Source organism: Rhinoraja longicauda, chromosome 6 (genome assembly GCF_053455715.1).
Source record: "Rhinoraja longicauda isolate Sanriku21f chromosome 6, sRhiLon1.1, whole genome shotgun sequence".
NCBI classification, from domain to species: Eukaryota; Metazoa; Chordata; class Chondrichthyes; order Rajiformes; family Arhynchobatidae; genus Rhinoraja; species Rhinoraja longicauda.
In genome coordinates, this window is record NC_135958.1 from 2,529,916 (window position 1) to 2,547,216 (window position 17,301).

Below are 17,301 nucleotides of genomic sequence, written 5' to 3' on the forward strand. Positions count from 1 at the left end.
GGACAAAAACGAATGGCTGACAACACAGCGTCTCACCAGCTCCTTTGTGTACATCCACACTGATCAGCTCCACGGTGCCCTCATGTGGTGTTCTGCTCCCTTCTTTATATTCAACATGTTTACCATCAGGGCAGTACCTGAATGCAAAGGAGTAGCCTGCTAGGTGCACCTGAAATGAAAATTCATAATCATTTGTGATTTCATGGATCCTCTTGTTACTTATCAAAATGTTGCTTAAAGTAATTGTCAAATAATAAAGCATATGATTGTCAATTGAATAAAATATATACAAAAGAACATGTATCATACACGTCGTGCTTTATCAGTGAAAGGGACTATATAAATTCTGTAATAATTCAAATCGGTGAAATATTCTTAATATTGCTTAAAAAGATTCACATTTTTTTTACCATTTGTTTCTTGCCTATTTTTGTTTTCTCCATCTCTCCCCCCCCCCCCTCTCCTCTCTTGATATTAATAGTCCACAAATTAACTTTTTAGTACATTCTGGATATTAGCTCCATCAAATTAGTCTTTATGTTGGAATCTTTGCGACCCGACCAAAATCAGAAAATTGACAATTTCCCCGAATAATGTGTTCCATAAATAAATGGCAAATCCTATTTTCCTTTGTTATAGTTAATTGGCAGGAATTAATCAATGTTATTGTTAACAATACATGGCACCTCCCAGTTGCAAATATCCTATTAATAGATAATTTTCCAGGAAATTGTGCACGTTTTATTTTTGTTTTCTGAACATGTTAAAATGCAAAATATCAGTTTGCGTACTAATTAGCAAGGAGAATGAATGTTCCTACGTGAAATCTTGCTCTATTAATTTTGCTAAAGGCAGTTGTTCTGTTGATTGATCAAAAACACTTTTTGTTGTTGTTGTAAACAACACTTCGTGCTCAATGTTATAGGTTGAGGCACTAAAGGATATTCCATCTGTTTTGGAACAACCACACTTGGTTGCCTGATCCCTCTTCAGTTTGGAGTTTAAAGCCCTGCAGTCTATGAGTAAAATGGTTAATATAGATGATCATTATTATGGAACTAAATTGCACAACAATTTCCTCTTGATATAGCCAATTCTCATGATGGTCTTAGTAGCGAGACCAGTGGAGGATACAATTCCAGTAAATTTCACATGAAAGTTGAAGTCTGTCCAAAGTACTCTTCAGAGGATAAAATGTTTCCAATCTGATACAATTTGCAGTGTCTGCAACAAACAGTATCAGCACAGCCTTAAGATTGAACCTTAAAACATTTCTGCTTTATATGGCTCAATGTTCAATGTTAAAACACGACTGATCCAAATGATTTTTTTAGGACAAGCACGAGCCAGTATTAATTTGCCTTTTAAGTTCAACCAATCTGTATGGTGAAATGTTACCTACCCGTTCTCGATCACTTGGGTTCACATAAATATTTTCTGCCTTGATGTCTGCGTGTACATATTCATTAGCATGAATGTATTCAAGCACATCAATCTGATTGAAGACGGGAAATATATTAGTTAGAAAGTATAACACCAAATCTAAATTAGGAACACATGCTTTTAAGAACACTCACAATTTTATAGGATAGTTGAAATACGGCTTTTTCAGATAATGGCTTCTTATTTTTCTCAATAATTGATTGCAAACTATGACCCAAGTTTGGAAATACTAGAAACCTAGAAAAAAGGTCAAACAATTTTTATTAAGCTCCAAATAATGTTTAATAAAACAGTAAAATATACATTGTTGAAAATATTGTACAAAACTAGTAAAACATCATTAAGATGTATTGCATCATTATGTGCTGCAGAAATTTCAGTGAAAGGATACATGCTTGGATGCCAATGTGCTTTTTTATCAAAATGAATTTATTTGTACAGGTTTAAAACAACTTTTGGGTCACTTTTCCTTAATGGTGTATGGTTATAGCATCCAGGTAAAACAGGCAATTTAATAACACGTTAAGCATTTATTATTTTTTTTAGCACAACACACATAACCTCTTATATTGCCTCCTACAGGTGCTCCTCAGCTTATGATGGGGTTCCGTTCAGAGAAACCCATTGGAAACCGAAAATATTGTAAGTCGAAATGCATTTAATACATGCGATCACGTGGCAGGAAGCGAGCTGCGGCTCGTTACGGGTCACTGCCGTTTGCACCATCGCAAAGTCAAACTATCGCAAGTCGAAACATCGTAAGCCGGGGAGCACCTGTATTTGATTCTCACTCACTGCACTTTACTGGCAGTTTTTCTGACAAAAGAATGGGCTGCAAGATTAGCTTGTTAATATCTGCCAACACATTGTTCTTTAGATAATCACTGAACTTCCTTAAAACCTCCCTCTTGGGCCAAGATTTGGTCTATGTCTTTCCATAATCGCTTCTTTGGCTCAGCAACTACTAAATTAATTAAGCTTCTGTGAAATATTTTGGGATTTCCCTTCTACACCAGAGACAATAGTTAATTCATGGCAGTGTAGAGAAAGAAACACCTATGAAGCTATAATAATGGCACGAAGGGAAGGGATGTAAACATCCCAAAAAGATGTTCCGAACTCCTCTTATTTGACTCAGATGAGCGAATTGTGCGCCTCTGGAGGAAGTTTAGTTAAATCTAACAAGAACTTGGTTAGAATAGTGCACACCACAGGTGGGGAGAGAAAAAAAAATAGCAGGGGAATATCCAAATACAAAAGCTAATTTGTTCATTTTAATTCAATGTTTAAGAAACAAACATTAGAATTAACATCCACAGGAAGCACACGGTATCTTTAGCATTTCAGCAAAGGCATAGTTAGGTTTTAACTCTGCGTTATCCAGCCAGGGAAGAGAAAACTCCCTCTAAATTTGATGAGAATATCTGGGTTATTTATCCTTTAGTAGCCATCAAGATACCCTCATTATTTCCTTTGACTCTGTTCCCCTACTTGGCCCAGGAACAAAAAAACAAATGCATTACCCTCAACAATCGCTTTGACCGAGATCTGATAATTCATCATGAATTTTACCTGGAAACTTGCCCATTTGTACTGGCAGTATTAAAATTCTTTACTGCCACAAGTTGAGACTGGTAGCTGAAAAGTGAACTATGAGCAGAGAACTCCTGACTATTTTTGAACATTTTGAGAGCACTGACGAAGTACACCAGCTATACAATTAAAATATAATCTGCAATTGATACCCAAGAAGCTCAATAAATGTAGTGCTTTAAAATGTGATTTACGAGACGATAGAAGTTTATTTATCCCAAGAGGGAAATTGATCTGCCAACAGTCATAAAAACACGAAATACACAAACTACAACACATTTGATATCACAGCAAAATTATACCACATATACTAAATTCAGTAGTGGCCTTGCTTTAATGTACTCATGCTGACATATAGTGTGTTGTTTTTTATGCATAGCGAGTACTTCAATTGCATCCTAAAATCCATTTAATGTATAGATGTAATGAATGGAATAACATTTCCAAAGATGTCTCACATGACCTGAAAGCAGAGTCAAAGGCAAAGTTACTAAATTTATGGATAACCAAGAAACCAAATTGGAAAAGGGCAAACATTTGAGGACTATGGGGACCTAGGAAATTAGACGTAGGCTATGAAGAGAGGTGGAAAAAAGGGTATGAAATCCTGGTTAACAACAAGCCAATATTGGCCAGCAAAGTAAAGGATGTAAGGGATATGGTGCAATTTGTATGACTCCATTTACAGAGTGTAGAGAGAGGCCAATTAGGAGTGCATTGAATACTCCGGTATATTGGCAACAAAAGGCCTAATATGATGCCTAACTGGTGGGAATAAGATTTGATGTTTGGGTGAAGGAATGATGACAATGTTTGAAGAAAAAGAAACAGGATTGAAGAACGTCCATACTAATTATGATAGAAATCAAGAGAGGAAATCCAGGAAGAAGAGGGTCAAGGGAATAAGAAGATAAGGCCAGAAAGGCCTGGGGGAAATTAGAGAAAGAGGCAAATTCCACAGGTTTGGTCGAAGACTAATGGATGAGAGGAAAACAGTGGGGTAGCTAACTATATAGGCTGTCCATAACGTTCTCACATTTAACATTGATGAGTGTGGAGGATACAGGGGAAGACAGTTTAAGAAGATGACCTATGGTGCAGAAAAGTACCGGGGCAATGCTCCACAGGGAGGGACAAAAAATAGGGCCTGGGAACATAGGACAAGAATGGCAGAAACATTTTTGCAAATTGAAGACTTAAGACTTAATAGTTGAGATTCTGAATATGGGACAAGTGATTTAGGAGAGTATTATCCAGGGATTGAGAGATTGGAAGGAGGTAAGGAACTTGGATAGAAAGCAATAAAATACAGTGATCAGAGAGGGTCTTATGATTGAGGAAGTAAGGGGTGTCAATGTCACAGGAGCAGACATGCAAGAAAAATTAAAGGATGATGGAGAAGTAGACAAGATGATCAGGACAGGAACAGAACATTGTACAGCACAGGAATAATCCTTCAGCCTATCATGCTTGTACCAAAGATGATGCCAAATTAAACTAATCCCTTTGCCTGCACATGATCCATATTCATTTGCTTCTCCAAAAGCCTCTTAAAGATCACTATAGTATCTGCTTTCACCACCTTCCCTGACAGTATGTTCCAGGCACCTACCACTCTGATAAAATATCTTGCCCTACATATCCCCTTTAAATTTTCTTTCTCACATCTTAAAACTATGCCCTATAGTGCTTGAGTGTAATAACCTGCGAAAAAGCACCAATTGTCCATTGTATCCAACTCCCATAATTTTCTGAACATCTGTCAGGTCTCTCCTTAGTGTCCGACACTTCAGAGAAAACTATCTCAAGTTTGTCCAAACTTTTCTTACAACGTATATGCTCCAATCCTGGTAGTATCCCACTAATGTTCTTCCACACCCTCTCCAAAGTATCCACCACCTTCCTTCCTGTAATGGGGCGACCAGAATCACTCAATATTCCAAATGTGAGCTAACCAAAGTTTTCTAGGTCTCAAATACTTCTCAATTGTGAAAACAAACAAGGATAATAAAATTAAATGCTAATAATCAGAATCTTTACAGCTATTAGCTTCCTATTTAAGGGTTGTTTGTGTTACACTCATCTTTTGAGACATTCCCAACTATACCTACCTGTAAGTATTTTCATGTAATCCAAAGCCAACACATGCAGGAATTCCCAGAAACGTCATCATATGGGACTTCATCCATTTGTCAACTGCCATAACAACAAAAAAACATACATAAATAATAATGTCCAAAGTGAAGGGTTTAAAAAAAATGTTTTTCATAAATGTAATAAATTAGCAGGGAATTGTTCAAACCAGTTGACAAACTCTATAAACGCAGGAATTATTTTTTAAAGTAACAAACTAAGACCAAAAGAAATGGATCCTTCGTGTTTTTGACAGAACATTAAAATGAGTTAACAAAGCACTTAAGTACCCTATCGCTCAGAATCAAAATGAGTGCATTTCTAAATTAGCGTAAGAAAATAACTGCAGATGCTGGTACAAATCAAAGGTATTTATTCACAAAATGCTGGAGTAACTTAGCAGGTCAGGCAGCATCTCAGGAGAGAAGGAATGGGCGACGTTTTGGGTCGAGACCCTTCTTCAGACTGAAGAAGGGTCTCGAGCCGAAATGTCGCCCATTCCTCCTCTCCTGAGATGCTGCCTGACCTGCTGAGTTACTCCAGCATTTTGTGAATGAATTTCTAAATTAGATTATTTAAATGTCTTAAGGTCAATAGACAATAGGTGCAGGAGTAGGCCATTCAGCCCTTCGAGCCAGCACCGCCATTCAATGTGATCATGGCTGATCATTCACAATCATAACCCCGTTCCTGCCTTCTCCCCATACCTCCTGACTCTGCTATCATTAAGGTGTATTGGATGAACAATCAGATTCCAAACTAGTAATTTGGTTTGGGTAAATGAGAATGAACATGAAAAATACATAGTGTTAATAATATGATTACCCAGTTCATCAATCAGCAAAGCAAGGTGGCTTTTAGATGGTCAAGGTGGCAAACTCCATTAACTATTGAGTATAAGGGAACTCAGGGATCATCTCAGAGATTAATAAACAGTACAGAGTTCACAAAGAAGTTAGTTAAACATAGCTTCAAGAATTGGTGGGCAATGACGAGCCTTGGACCATTTTGTTCTTCAAACCTTCACATAATTAACTACTAATTATAGACACGATCAACTCGTTTTGTTTTATTGACATCCTAGTGTATGCCGTTTACCTTTATTTTGTTTTGCAGCACGCTGAAGAAAATTTTGTTCATTAAAAATTCGACCATCCTTTGCATCCTGGAAGTATATTTACATGCACAGCACCATCAGTATTAAGGATAGCAAGAACAAATGCGAGCTCTGAAAGCTTGGCAGATTACAACTTACCACTTTCACCGTATAGTTGCATTGTGAGGAACCAGTCATTTGTTGTGCTGAAACAGTAAAGAAAACTCAGTGACCAGCACAATTCTTGAACGGCTGCAGCAATAACTCTAGGCAACAAAATCGATCATCAAAGATGGGAAGAAAATTCCACAGGTTAGATATTTAAATATGTGACGATACAGTTGCCAAAAGGGCAATTATGGAAACGGAATGCACAAAACACCATAATTACAAGTATGCAGTGATTTTAGAGGGTTGTGAGACTATGGTTATAGGAATTAAACAACAATCCCACAGAGGGATTTCAATTTTAGACACTGCTGAACTAAGAGATAACATAGTTACCCATTCCTTCTCTCCCGAGATGCTGCCTGACCTGCTGAGTTATTCCAGCATTTTGTGAATAAGAGATAACATAGGTCATTGAGCAGAGGGTGATGAAAATATGGGACAGGATGCAAGCTGCAGACCTTTGAATGAACTGAACTTAAATGGGGGATGGATTATGAGGGAGTTAGGCACGTAAGCACAGTATTGGTTGAGGTCAGAGTAATAAAGCTTGCATGAGGATTGCAGTGTCAGATACGACAAGAAGGAATGGACAGATGCAACATTACAGAGATAAAAGCAGGCCATCTAAACAATGCAGAGGTTAGAACAACAGTCCGATGTACTTTCTGCCCATCTGAACAGCCTCATTTGTTTTCAGAACTTTATACCTGCCATATGCCGGTCTCCCAGGTTCTGCACATCGCTCTCTCTCATCTGGACAGCCAGGGCTATGTGAGGATGCTGTTCATTGACTTTAGTTCAGCATTCAACACAATAGTCCCCAGCAGACTGGTTGAGAAGCTGCTGGAACTGGGGCTTAGCACCCCTCTATGTGCCTGGGTCCTGGACTTTCTCACCGCCAGGCCCCAAGTGGTCAGGATGGGGGAACACACATCTAGCTCCCTCACCCTGAACATAGGATCCCCCCAGGGTTGCGTCCTTAGCCCCCTACTGTACTCCCTGTACACACATGACTGTGGGGCCAGGTTCAGCTCAAACTCCATCAAGTTTGCTGATGACACTGTGGTGGTGGGCCGGATCTCCAACAACGATGAGAAGGCCTACCGGGAGGAGGTGGCTGATCTGGCACTCTGGTGTCAGGACAATAGCCTCCTCTTGAATGTCACTAAAACAAAGGAGCTGATTGTGGACTTCAGGAGGGCTAAACATCCAAGGACGTACACACCACTGGAGATAAATGGGTCTACTGTGGATAGGGTGAGTAGTTTTAAATACTTGGGAGTCTGCATCACAGAGGATCTGACTTGGGCAACGCACATTGCCGCCCTGGTGGGTAAGGCAAAGCAGCGCCTTTACCACCTTAGACAGCTGAGGAAATTCAGAGTGTCTCTGAGGATCCTGCATTGCTTCTACTCTGGGGCTGTAGAGAGCATCCTGTCCGGCAACATTACAGCTCTGCCCAGGACAGGATGGCCCTGCAGAGAGTAGTGCGTTCGGCAGAACGCACCATGGGAACTACACTCGTCCCCCTGCAGGACCTATACATCAGGAGGTGCAGATCCAGAGCAAGCAAGATCATGAGGGACCCCTGCCACCCCAGTAACGGACTGTTCCAGATGCTACGATCAGGCAAACACCTCCGCTGTCACGCTGTGAAAACGGAGAGGATGAGACGGAGTTTCTGCCCACAGGCCATCAGGACTGTCAACTTTTATAACTCCAGAGACTAAACTTTTGTCTACACTATAGTAACTTATTAACTTTATTTATATGCTGTAACTGTAATTCTTTTTTGTGCACAATCCGCAGGCATTGCCACTTTCATTTCACTGCACATCGTGTATGTGTATGTGACAAATAAATTTGACTTGACTTGATGTGCTTCTTTTTCTTCTGCTTTATCAAATCGTCAGCACTCTCCACATCTATGGTCTCCTGAACTTGCCTTCCTTACCTTTCAACATACTTTAGGCCTGTAGCTGCACTATTTCACAATTGATAGACACTTCCTTATCGGATGCAGGTCTACTCTCAAAAACCTTTTCCTATTCTACATTTGTCAGGTCCCATTCTACGATATTATTTTAAAAAGTGGCCTTCTTCCAATTCAGCACCATAATTTTTAGACCAGCTTTAAGCCTTTCTATAACAACCTGGAAAATTAGTATGATCATTATTCCCAAAATACTCAACTGCAGGCACTTCACCTACTTGACTAGCTTCAATCCCAAGAACCAGGCCCAATGTGTCCCGGAACTCTTCAAATCACAGAATATATTCTATAACACCTATTGTACTTTTCCAAATTAATTATCCAGTTTGAAAAATCAAAACCCTCTGCGTTTGTTCTGTCATGACTTACAGCATCAATATTGACAATTTAATTACCTTTAATTTAAAGTAAATTCTGATTATTCTAACTAAATCCAATCTAGTTCGCAAATATGTGGTAGACATACCTGAATAGAGCAGCCCATATTCAGTTTCATGCTGCAAAAGAATCTTGGTAAGTCTCCACTTTTTGCTGTTCTGATCAGTCAAAATTTCATTTACTGCAATCGGTGCCAATGGATTACTCTTTTGCCGTTTTCCTTTAGGATTTCTCAAAACTAATAGAAAAATAAATTATTTTCGTACTGAACGACTATACATTCGTGTCAAGACCTGAGTTGATTAATATTGATACTGATAAAACGCAAAAAGGTCTAATCTCCTGAATATTCTTGTTAAGAAGAAAATGAACACATTGGCATCATATAATGGCATCCAGTGAATCTCAAATGTTTCCAAACAGATATAGAAAAATAAATTATTAAAATTCATTTAGCACAACATAGTTTGAAAAAAGCGACTTTATTAAATTATCAAGCTTGGGTTGGAACACCCTAGGCTCTCAGATTAATTTGTATAATAATCCACACATACAATTTCTATGCTTATTGATTTACAAAACAATGGTCCTATGGCTATGTTTTAGTTTAGGGATACAGCATAGAAACAGGCCCTTCGACCCACGGGTTCATGCTGACCAGTGATCAACCGTACACTAGTTCTACCCTACACACTAGGGACAATTTACAGAAGCCAATTAACCTACAAAATTGCTTGTCTTTGGAATATGGGAGAAAACTGGAGCACCCGGAGCAAACCCAGTCATTGGGAGAGTGTGCAAACTCCATACAGACACCACCCGCACTCAGGATCGAACCTGGGATTCTGGCGCTGCAAGGCAGCAACTCTACCTCTGTGCCACGGTGAAGCCTCGTTATGTTAAAATATAGAACTTTATTATTCTAGGAAATATATCCTGGGCCGCCTCAATTCCTAGAGTGAGGCCACATGCAAACTGGAGGAATGGCACATCATATTCTGCTTAGGTAGCTTACAACCAGGCTAGAAAGGTCAGTACGGGTATCGGATGGAGGCAAATGATTAGAAACCCGGAGATCCAGTCGGCCTTGGTGGACCAGGCACAAGTACTGGGCAAAACGGTCAGGATAGAAAGGTCAGTACAGGTAACGGAAGGAGTCAAAATGCTAGGCTTGTATACACTGGAATTTAGAAGGATGAGAGATCTTATCGAAACGTATGATTATTAAGGGGTTGGGCACGTCTAGAGGCAGGAAACATGTTCCCAATGTTGGGGGAGTCCAGAACAAGGGGCCACAGTTTAAGAATAAGGGGTAGGCCATTTAGAACTGAGATGAGGAAAAACTTTTTCAGTCAGAGAGTTGTGAATCTGTGGAATTCTCTGCCTCAGAAGGCAGTGGAGGCCAATTCTCTGAATGCATTCAAGAGAGAGCTGGATAGAGCTCTTAAGGATAGCGGAGTCAGGGGGTATGAGGAGAAGGCAGGAACGGGGTACTGATTGAGAATGATCAGCCATGATCACATTGAATGGCGGTGTTGGCTCGAAGGGCCGAATGGCCTCCTCCTGCACCTATTCTCTATTGTTAGAAGACAGGAGATGCAATAGGCCTTGGCAGACCAAGCACATACTGGGCAAAAGGGGCGTCGTGTTTATGCTTTGTATCAGTGATGTAAAGGAAGCCACATCGGGAACACTGAATGCACTGAATGCAGTAGATGGGGAATTGGGAGATGTTCTTTAGTTTCCCTCGAGTAACACTCTCCTCCGCCTGACAGAATTTGTCCTCATCAACCACGTATTTTTTTACTCCTCTCAGTTTCTTCAAGTTAAAAGTGGAGCCATGGGCATTGACAAGGAGCCTAGCTATGCCGGCACAATCCCCCCCCCCCCCCCCCCACTCCCACTCTTTCTCCAATAGCATCGAGGCTGCCTTCTGCATCTGTGTAAACCCTCATCGGTTTCATTAAATTTACCACTAACCTACCCTGCCCTCAAATTCAGACAATTTCTGACATTTCTTCCCTTTCTTGGTCTCCATCACAGGGGACAGACATGGGACTGACGAATACTACAATCAACCAATTCGCATTTATCTGGACTACATCTCCTCCCACCCAACCTCTCCAAAGACACTATCGCCTACTTTCAATGTCTCAGTCTCTGCCACATCTGCTCCCAAGATGAGGCTTTCCATTCTTGGTCTGAAGAAGGATCTCGACCCGAAACGTCACCCATTCCTTCTCTCCCGAGATGCTGCCTGACCTGCTGAGTTACTCCAGCATTTTGTGAATAAATCAATTTCCATTCTTGGATATCCGAGAGGTTCTCTTTCTTTAGTAAACATGGTTTCCCCATCTGCTGTAATAGATGGATCCCTCACTCAAGGTGTCTGTAGTTTTGCCCCACGGATCCCCTCCCCCAAACAGAACAAGGATAGAGTCTCCCTAGCCCTCACCTTTCACCCAACCAGCCACAGCATCAAATACATCATTCTCCGACATTTCTACAACCTCCAAAGTGATCCCAACACCAGTCATCATATCATATCATATATATACACAGCCGGAAACAGGCCTTTTCGGCCCTCCAAGTCCGTGCCGCCCAGCGATCCCCGTACATTAACACTATCCTACACCCACTAGGGACAATTTTTACATTTACCCAGCCAATTAACCTACATACCTGTACGTCTTGAGTGTGGGAGGAAACCGAAGATCTCGGAGAAAACCCACGCAGGTCACGGGGAGAACGTACAAACTCCTTAGTGCAGCACCCGTAGTCAGGATCGAACCTGAGTCTCCGGCGCTGCATTCGCTGTAAAGCAGCAACTCTACCGCTGCGCTACCGTGCCGTCATGTGTTCCAATCCCCTCAACCATCCATCAAAGGACCCCGGCAATACTCCCCGGAGTTCATATGCGACCCGTACAACCTCATTTACTGCATCTGAATCCGTTATATTAACAAGCCCAATCATAGCTAAAAAACACTTTGCCTGGATCCACCTATCACTTGCCATCCCCACCACAATCAGTCTGTGGAAGGGTCCAAACCAAAAATGTCACCTATCCATGTTTTCCAGTGATGCTGCATGAAGCACTGAATTACTCTAACACTGTCTTCTTTTGTAAACAAGCAGTTGCAGATTTTTGTTTCTCTATATTTTTTATGCCATTTATTACAATATTATAGAACTAGGTTACGATAAGAATGATTTTTGTGTATATTTTGGCACGGTCAAAATCCACTTAATGTAAAAATGGAACCAATCATTACCAGGAGATGGCCTGTCTAGGTTCAATATCAAAATTTCTGTATTGTAATTGCTTTGGAGCCCTGGCTTTCTCATTAGGCAAGGAGTATTTTTCAAAACCACTTCAAGCAAATAGAAGCTTAATCAATTATTAAAACTCAAATGTCTGAACAGCATCAGGCTGTCATTTTATCTGATCATCCAAGGTGAGAACTTACCGATTGATGCCTTCGTGGGAGATTTCTGTTCCTCCAGTTCATTTTCTCGTTTTCTCTTTGGAGAAGCCGTGTCTTTCCTGGGTGAAATTATTTTCACAGGGGTGTGCTTTTTACTGGGCGCTTTTAGACTAGGTAGAGTTTGAGCTAAATTTATAATGGAAGAGCAAGCTTTTAAATGTGCATCAAAGCAAATGATCTGTAGCACTGCTACTTTAGAACCTGGCAGCCAAGAACTCAATTAGTTGAGTGTGCAGATTTCTAAACACAAAATAGGTTTCATGAGTGCTAAATAAAATGTCAACACTTATACGACTTAACCAGGTCTCAGGACAATTCTCCAGGATTCAATGTTTTTCTAAGTAATGAATGGCTGTTTATTTTAGGTATTTTTTAGTGGCTGCTATGATGCCATCCAACCATCCTTAACTGAAAAGGCAGAATCAAACATCCACTTATTAAGCCCTCTTAAGGTGTTCACTTGTGACAGCAGAAGCTGCATGATGTTTGCATCCAACTACAAGGGGAGGTTGTATTTGATAGCGAAGTGAAAGGTCAAATATTAAAAAATTACAACTGAGATGAACCATAATGGTGAAGCATCAATGGAAGAAAAGGATGCTATAATTTTACAATATTATAATGGAAGGGATGATGGAATCAATATGAAAGTGCATGTAACTCATGGACACAAAGTAAAATGTGAATTGGACTTTTAGGGTGAAAGAAGGATAGCAATGGGTGTCAGAAGCACTGTAAAAATGGTAAGACAAAGGGTTGGTATGGACATCAATTGTTGGCAATTCCATGTTCTATCATTCATACCCAAGACAAATAGGAAAACTTTTTAAAAACACAAATCTGGTAAAAAATACATGTTTATATTTGTGGATATTTTTTCCTTGGACAGTGCACAATGAAGCTCAGAATCCTACTGATCTCAAGTAACCACTTTTTCAAACCTCAGATGGACTAACAACGAGATTGAGGAGAAAATGAATCTAAACAAACCTGGAGATGTTGTGGCCTGGACAGTAACAGGTTGTACTTCCTCCTCCTTTTCCCCTTTGGGTATCTTGAAACCGCATGATGGACAAAAATTGAAAGTAGCTTCTAAATCCTGGCCACATTCTGGACAATACTTAAAAATCATTCTAAAAAAAACCAAGGGCACGAGAGAAGGAATTTAATTGAACAATATGATGCAGGTACATCAAGCCTAACGTACAACTTTGTTTCTTTTAAGACAAACTGACATGCAGTGCCTTTAGTTACACTTTCATTTCATACAATTTCTCAGTTTTTCATGTGTTAATCGTTTATCATCTAGTGATTTAATTTTGATTCAAAAATCAGTTGTTAGACACAACAGCAAGTGCCTCTAAACCATATTTACATGCAAGGAGTTTGGAGCATGTTGAACCTTTACGGGGTGAAAATAAGTGTACAATTATAACAGTAAGATGAAAATTAAGTTTGCAGCATATCATTATGAAAGATAATATGGGAGGGTAAATGAAAAGCTTTAGGGAGGTTCAGACTGGGTCATAATCAACCCAAAAACCATAGAATGGCTAATGACATCAGGCAATTGTGATAGTTTCATTCCTTTATTACATAATGTACATTTGAACAATTTAATAAGTCCACTATCACTGTTCAGGGCTTCTTTGTATTTGGTCGGAATTAAAAGGAGAAATTAGATTCCGAATTGAAATGTAACTAGGCTCACAGTGTTTCTTTCCATGAACGAACATTGAACCCAATCAATTTTTCCAATAAAATACAGTTGCTGGAATTTTGAACTTTGAAACAAAGTGCTGGGAGAACTCAACAGGTCAGGCAGCACCTGTGGAGGGAAGAATGCTCCCCGGTTCAGTCCTGTTCTCTCCACAGATGACGCCTGACCCACTGTTGATGTAGTTATTCTAACAGAAGAAACAAAAGTTTGTAATATACTTTTTGAGTCTGTTGAACTGGACGATTTTTGTGGCATTACTCCTTGATGTGTTGCAGATAAAAAAGTTCCAATGCGTGTAAATCAAGCTATGTTACAAACAAACGTATGTAATAAATCTAAAAATAACTCTAGCTTCGGGCCCCCCCCCCCACGTGTAGACAGCAGTGCATCAGGGGCCTGTACAACATGTCGCCCCCCCACATAGACAGACGCAGCATGGTGGAGTAACTCAGCGGGACGGGGCAGCATCTGGGGAAGGGAAGGGATGGGTGACGAGACAGTCTGGGCCCGGGACCCCACTTGATGATGCCCACGCTCCTCTTCCTTCCTACCTACCTACCTGAAACCGCCGCCTTGCTCGGCCTCGCTCGGCCCGGCTGATTTGCAGCTGCGTGTGCGAGGCCCGCATCGACGCTGCTGGAGCTGGTGCTGGAGGCGCTGATGCAGACACTGGCGCCGGCCCGCCCGCTGGAGGGAGCTGCCCACCCGCCCGCGCTTCACCAGCTCCAGGCTGACGACTGACGGCCCAAAGATACTAGAGGAGCAAGATGGACCACTGCTGTGATATCGCGCGCACTGAAGAGTGTAGTCCGCCATTTTAGTAGGCAAAACCCGCCCGCCCGCGCTTCACCAGCTCCAGGCTGACGGCCCTAAGATACTAGAGGAGCAAGATGGACCACTGCTGTGATATCGCGCGCACTGAAGAGTGTAGTCCGCCATTTTAGTAGGCAAAACCCGCCCGCCCGCGCTTCACCAGCTCCAGGCTGACGGCCCTAAGATACTATAGGAGCAAGATGGACCACTGCTGTGATATCGCGCGCACTGAAGAGTGTAGTCCGCCATTTTAGTAGGCAAAACCCGCCCGCCCGCGCTTCACCAGCTCCAGGCTGACGGCCCTTAGATACTAGAGGAGCTAGATGGACCACTGCTGTGATATCGCGCGCACTGAAGAGTGTAGTCCGCCATTTTAGTAGGCAAAACCCGCCCGCCCGCGCTTCACCAGCTCCAGGCTGACGGCCCTAAGATACTATAGGAGCAAGATGGACCACTGCTGTGATATCGCGCGCACTGAAGAGTGTAGTCCGCCATTTTAGTAGGCAAAACCCGCCCGCCCGCGCTTCACCAGCTCCAGGCTGACGGCCCTAAGAGACTAGAGGAGCAAGATGGACCACTGCTGTGATATCGCGCGCACTGAAGAGTGCAGTCCGCAAAGGAGCGGGACGGCCGCCATTTTAGTAGGCAAAACTTTTTTTTAATATCAAAAAATACTTTATTCAAGTAATAAATATCGCTTACAAAACATCTTCTTTTTTAACAAACCCATCCGACATATCCGGAGGTTACACATTCGATACAGGCATTCACTTCCAAATTTACATACATTTACTTACATTTACAGACATTAACCCAGTATCCCTTATTTGGAGAGGCGTCTCTCTCCACCACACCCTGCCCCCCATGTCCAGCAGCGGAAGGACCCTAGACTGTGGTCCTCCCCCACAGGGCCTTGGCGTTGGCTGCACCAAGCTTCAGTGCATCCCTCAGCACGTACTCCTGCAGTCGGCAACATTCCTTGACGGACAGCTCGCTCCGCTGGGAGGTCAACAAGGATCGGGCAGACCAAAGGGCGTCTTTCACCGAGTTGATGACCTTCCAGCAGCACTCGATGTCAGTCTCCGAATGCGTCCCTGGGAACAGTCCGTAGATCACAGAGTCCTCTGTGACGGAGCTGCTCGGAATGAATCGTGACAGGGACCCCTGCAGACCTCTCCAGACTCTCCTGGCAAATCCACACTCTATGAAGAGGTGGGCCACCGTCTCCTCTCCGTAGCAGCCGTCCCGAAGGCAGCGTGCGCCGGTAGTGAGGTTCCGGCGGTGCAGGAAGGATCTGACTGGGAGGGCTCCCCTCACCGCCAGCCAAGCCAGGTCTTGGTGCTTGTTGGTGAGTTCTGGCGATGAGGCATTTTGCCAGACGAGCTGGGCAGTCTGCTCTGGGAACCACGCCACAGGATCCATGGAGTCATTCCCCTGCAGTGCCTGCAGGACGTTCCGTGCTGACCACTGCCCGATGGACTTGTGGTCAAAGGTGTTGGTCCGGAAGAACCTTTCCACGAACGACAGATGGTTCGGCAATGTCCAGCTGACTGGCACATTGCGTGGCATCTGCGCCAGGCCCATCCTTCGCAACACCGGGGACAGGTAGAACCTCAGCAGGTAGTGGCCCTTGGTGCCCACGTGCCTTGGCTCTATGCTCCGCCTGATGCAGCCACACACGAAGGTGGCCATCAGGATGAGGGCGACGTTGGGCACGCTTTTACCCCCGTTTTCTGCCGACTTGTGCATTGTGGCTCGTCGCACCCGGTCCATCGTCGACCCCCAGATGAAGCGGAAAACGGCCCGGGTGATCCCCCTGGCGTAGGAGGGGGGGACGGGCCACACTTGCGCCAAGTACAGCAGCCCTGAGAGCACCTCACACCTGATGACCAGATTTTTCCCCGTGATGGAGAGGGAACGCTGCTTCCACAGCTCCAGCTTCTTCCCCACTCTGGCTATCCGTTCCAGCCAATTCTTGTTACACGCCTCAGCCTTCCCGAACCAGATCCCCAGCACCTTCAAGAAGTCAGGCTTAATGGTGAAGGGGATGGAAGATCGGTCGGGCCAGTTGCCAAAGAGCATGGCCTCGCTCTTCCTGCGGTTTACCCTGGCCCCCGTGGCCAACTCAAACCGGTCGCAGACGCTGATCAGTCTGCGGACCGACCCTGGATCCGAGCAGAAGACGGCGACATCGTCCATGTACAGGGAGGCCTTGACCTGAGTGCCCCCACTGCCTGGCAATGTCACTCCTCTTATGCTCGCATCCTTCCTGATGGATTCGGCAAAGGGTTCAATGCAACAGACGAACAAGACAGGGGAGAGAGGGCAACCCTGCCTGACTCCAGACCTGACGGGGAAGCTGTCTGATTCCCACCCATTAATTTGGACTGCACAACAGATATCGGTGTAGAGCAGTTGTATTCACTTCCTGATTCCCTCCCCAAAGCCCATTTTGGAGAGCACGTCCCTCATG

General features: G+C 43.0%; 1 protein-coding gene across 3 annotated transcripts in view; it reads right to left on the minus strand.

Annotated features, from left to right (window-relative positions):
• Positions 1 to 14,746, minus strand: part of vrk3 (VRK serine/threonine kinase 3) — a 20,756-nt gene extending 6,010 nt beyond the window's left edge. Inside the window, exons 1-10 of one of the 3 annotated variants that reach the window (XM_078400355.1) lie at positions 14,575 to 14,746; positions 13,286 to 13,349; positions 12,278 to 12,421; positions 8,896 to 9,045; positions 6,425 to 6,471; positions 6,268 to 6,334; positions 5,148 to 5,232; positions 1,578 to 1,680; positions 1,403 to 1,495; positions 37 to 169 (exon numbers count right to left, since the gene is read on the minus strand). In XM_078400355.1, the coding sequence (XP_078256481.1) occupies positions 37 to 169; positions 1,403 to 1,495; positions 1,578 to 1,680; positions 5,148 to 5,232; positions 6,268 to 6,334; positions 6,425 to 6,471; positions 8,896 to 9,045; positions 12,278 to 12,421; positions 13,286 to 13,349; positions 14,575 to 14,643 (955 nt within the window). In that variant the 5' untranslated portion in view covers positions 14,644 to 14,746. Of the gene's footprint in view, positions 1 to 36; positions 170 to 1,402; positions 1,496 to 1,577; positions 1,681 to 5,147; positions 5,233 to 6,267; positions 6,335 to 6,424; positions 6,472 to 8,895; positions 9,046 to 12,277; positions 12,422 to 13,285; positions 13,429 to 14,570 lie in introns of all 3 variants that reach the window. The other 2 variants (XM_078400353.1, XM_078400354.1) reach the window with 2 other exon arrangements.
• Between the last annotated feature and the right edge of the window lie 2,555 nt (positions 14,747 to 17,301).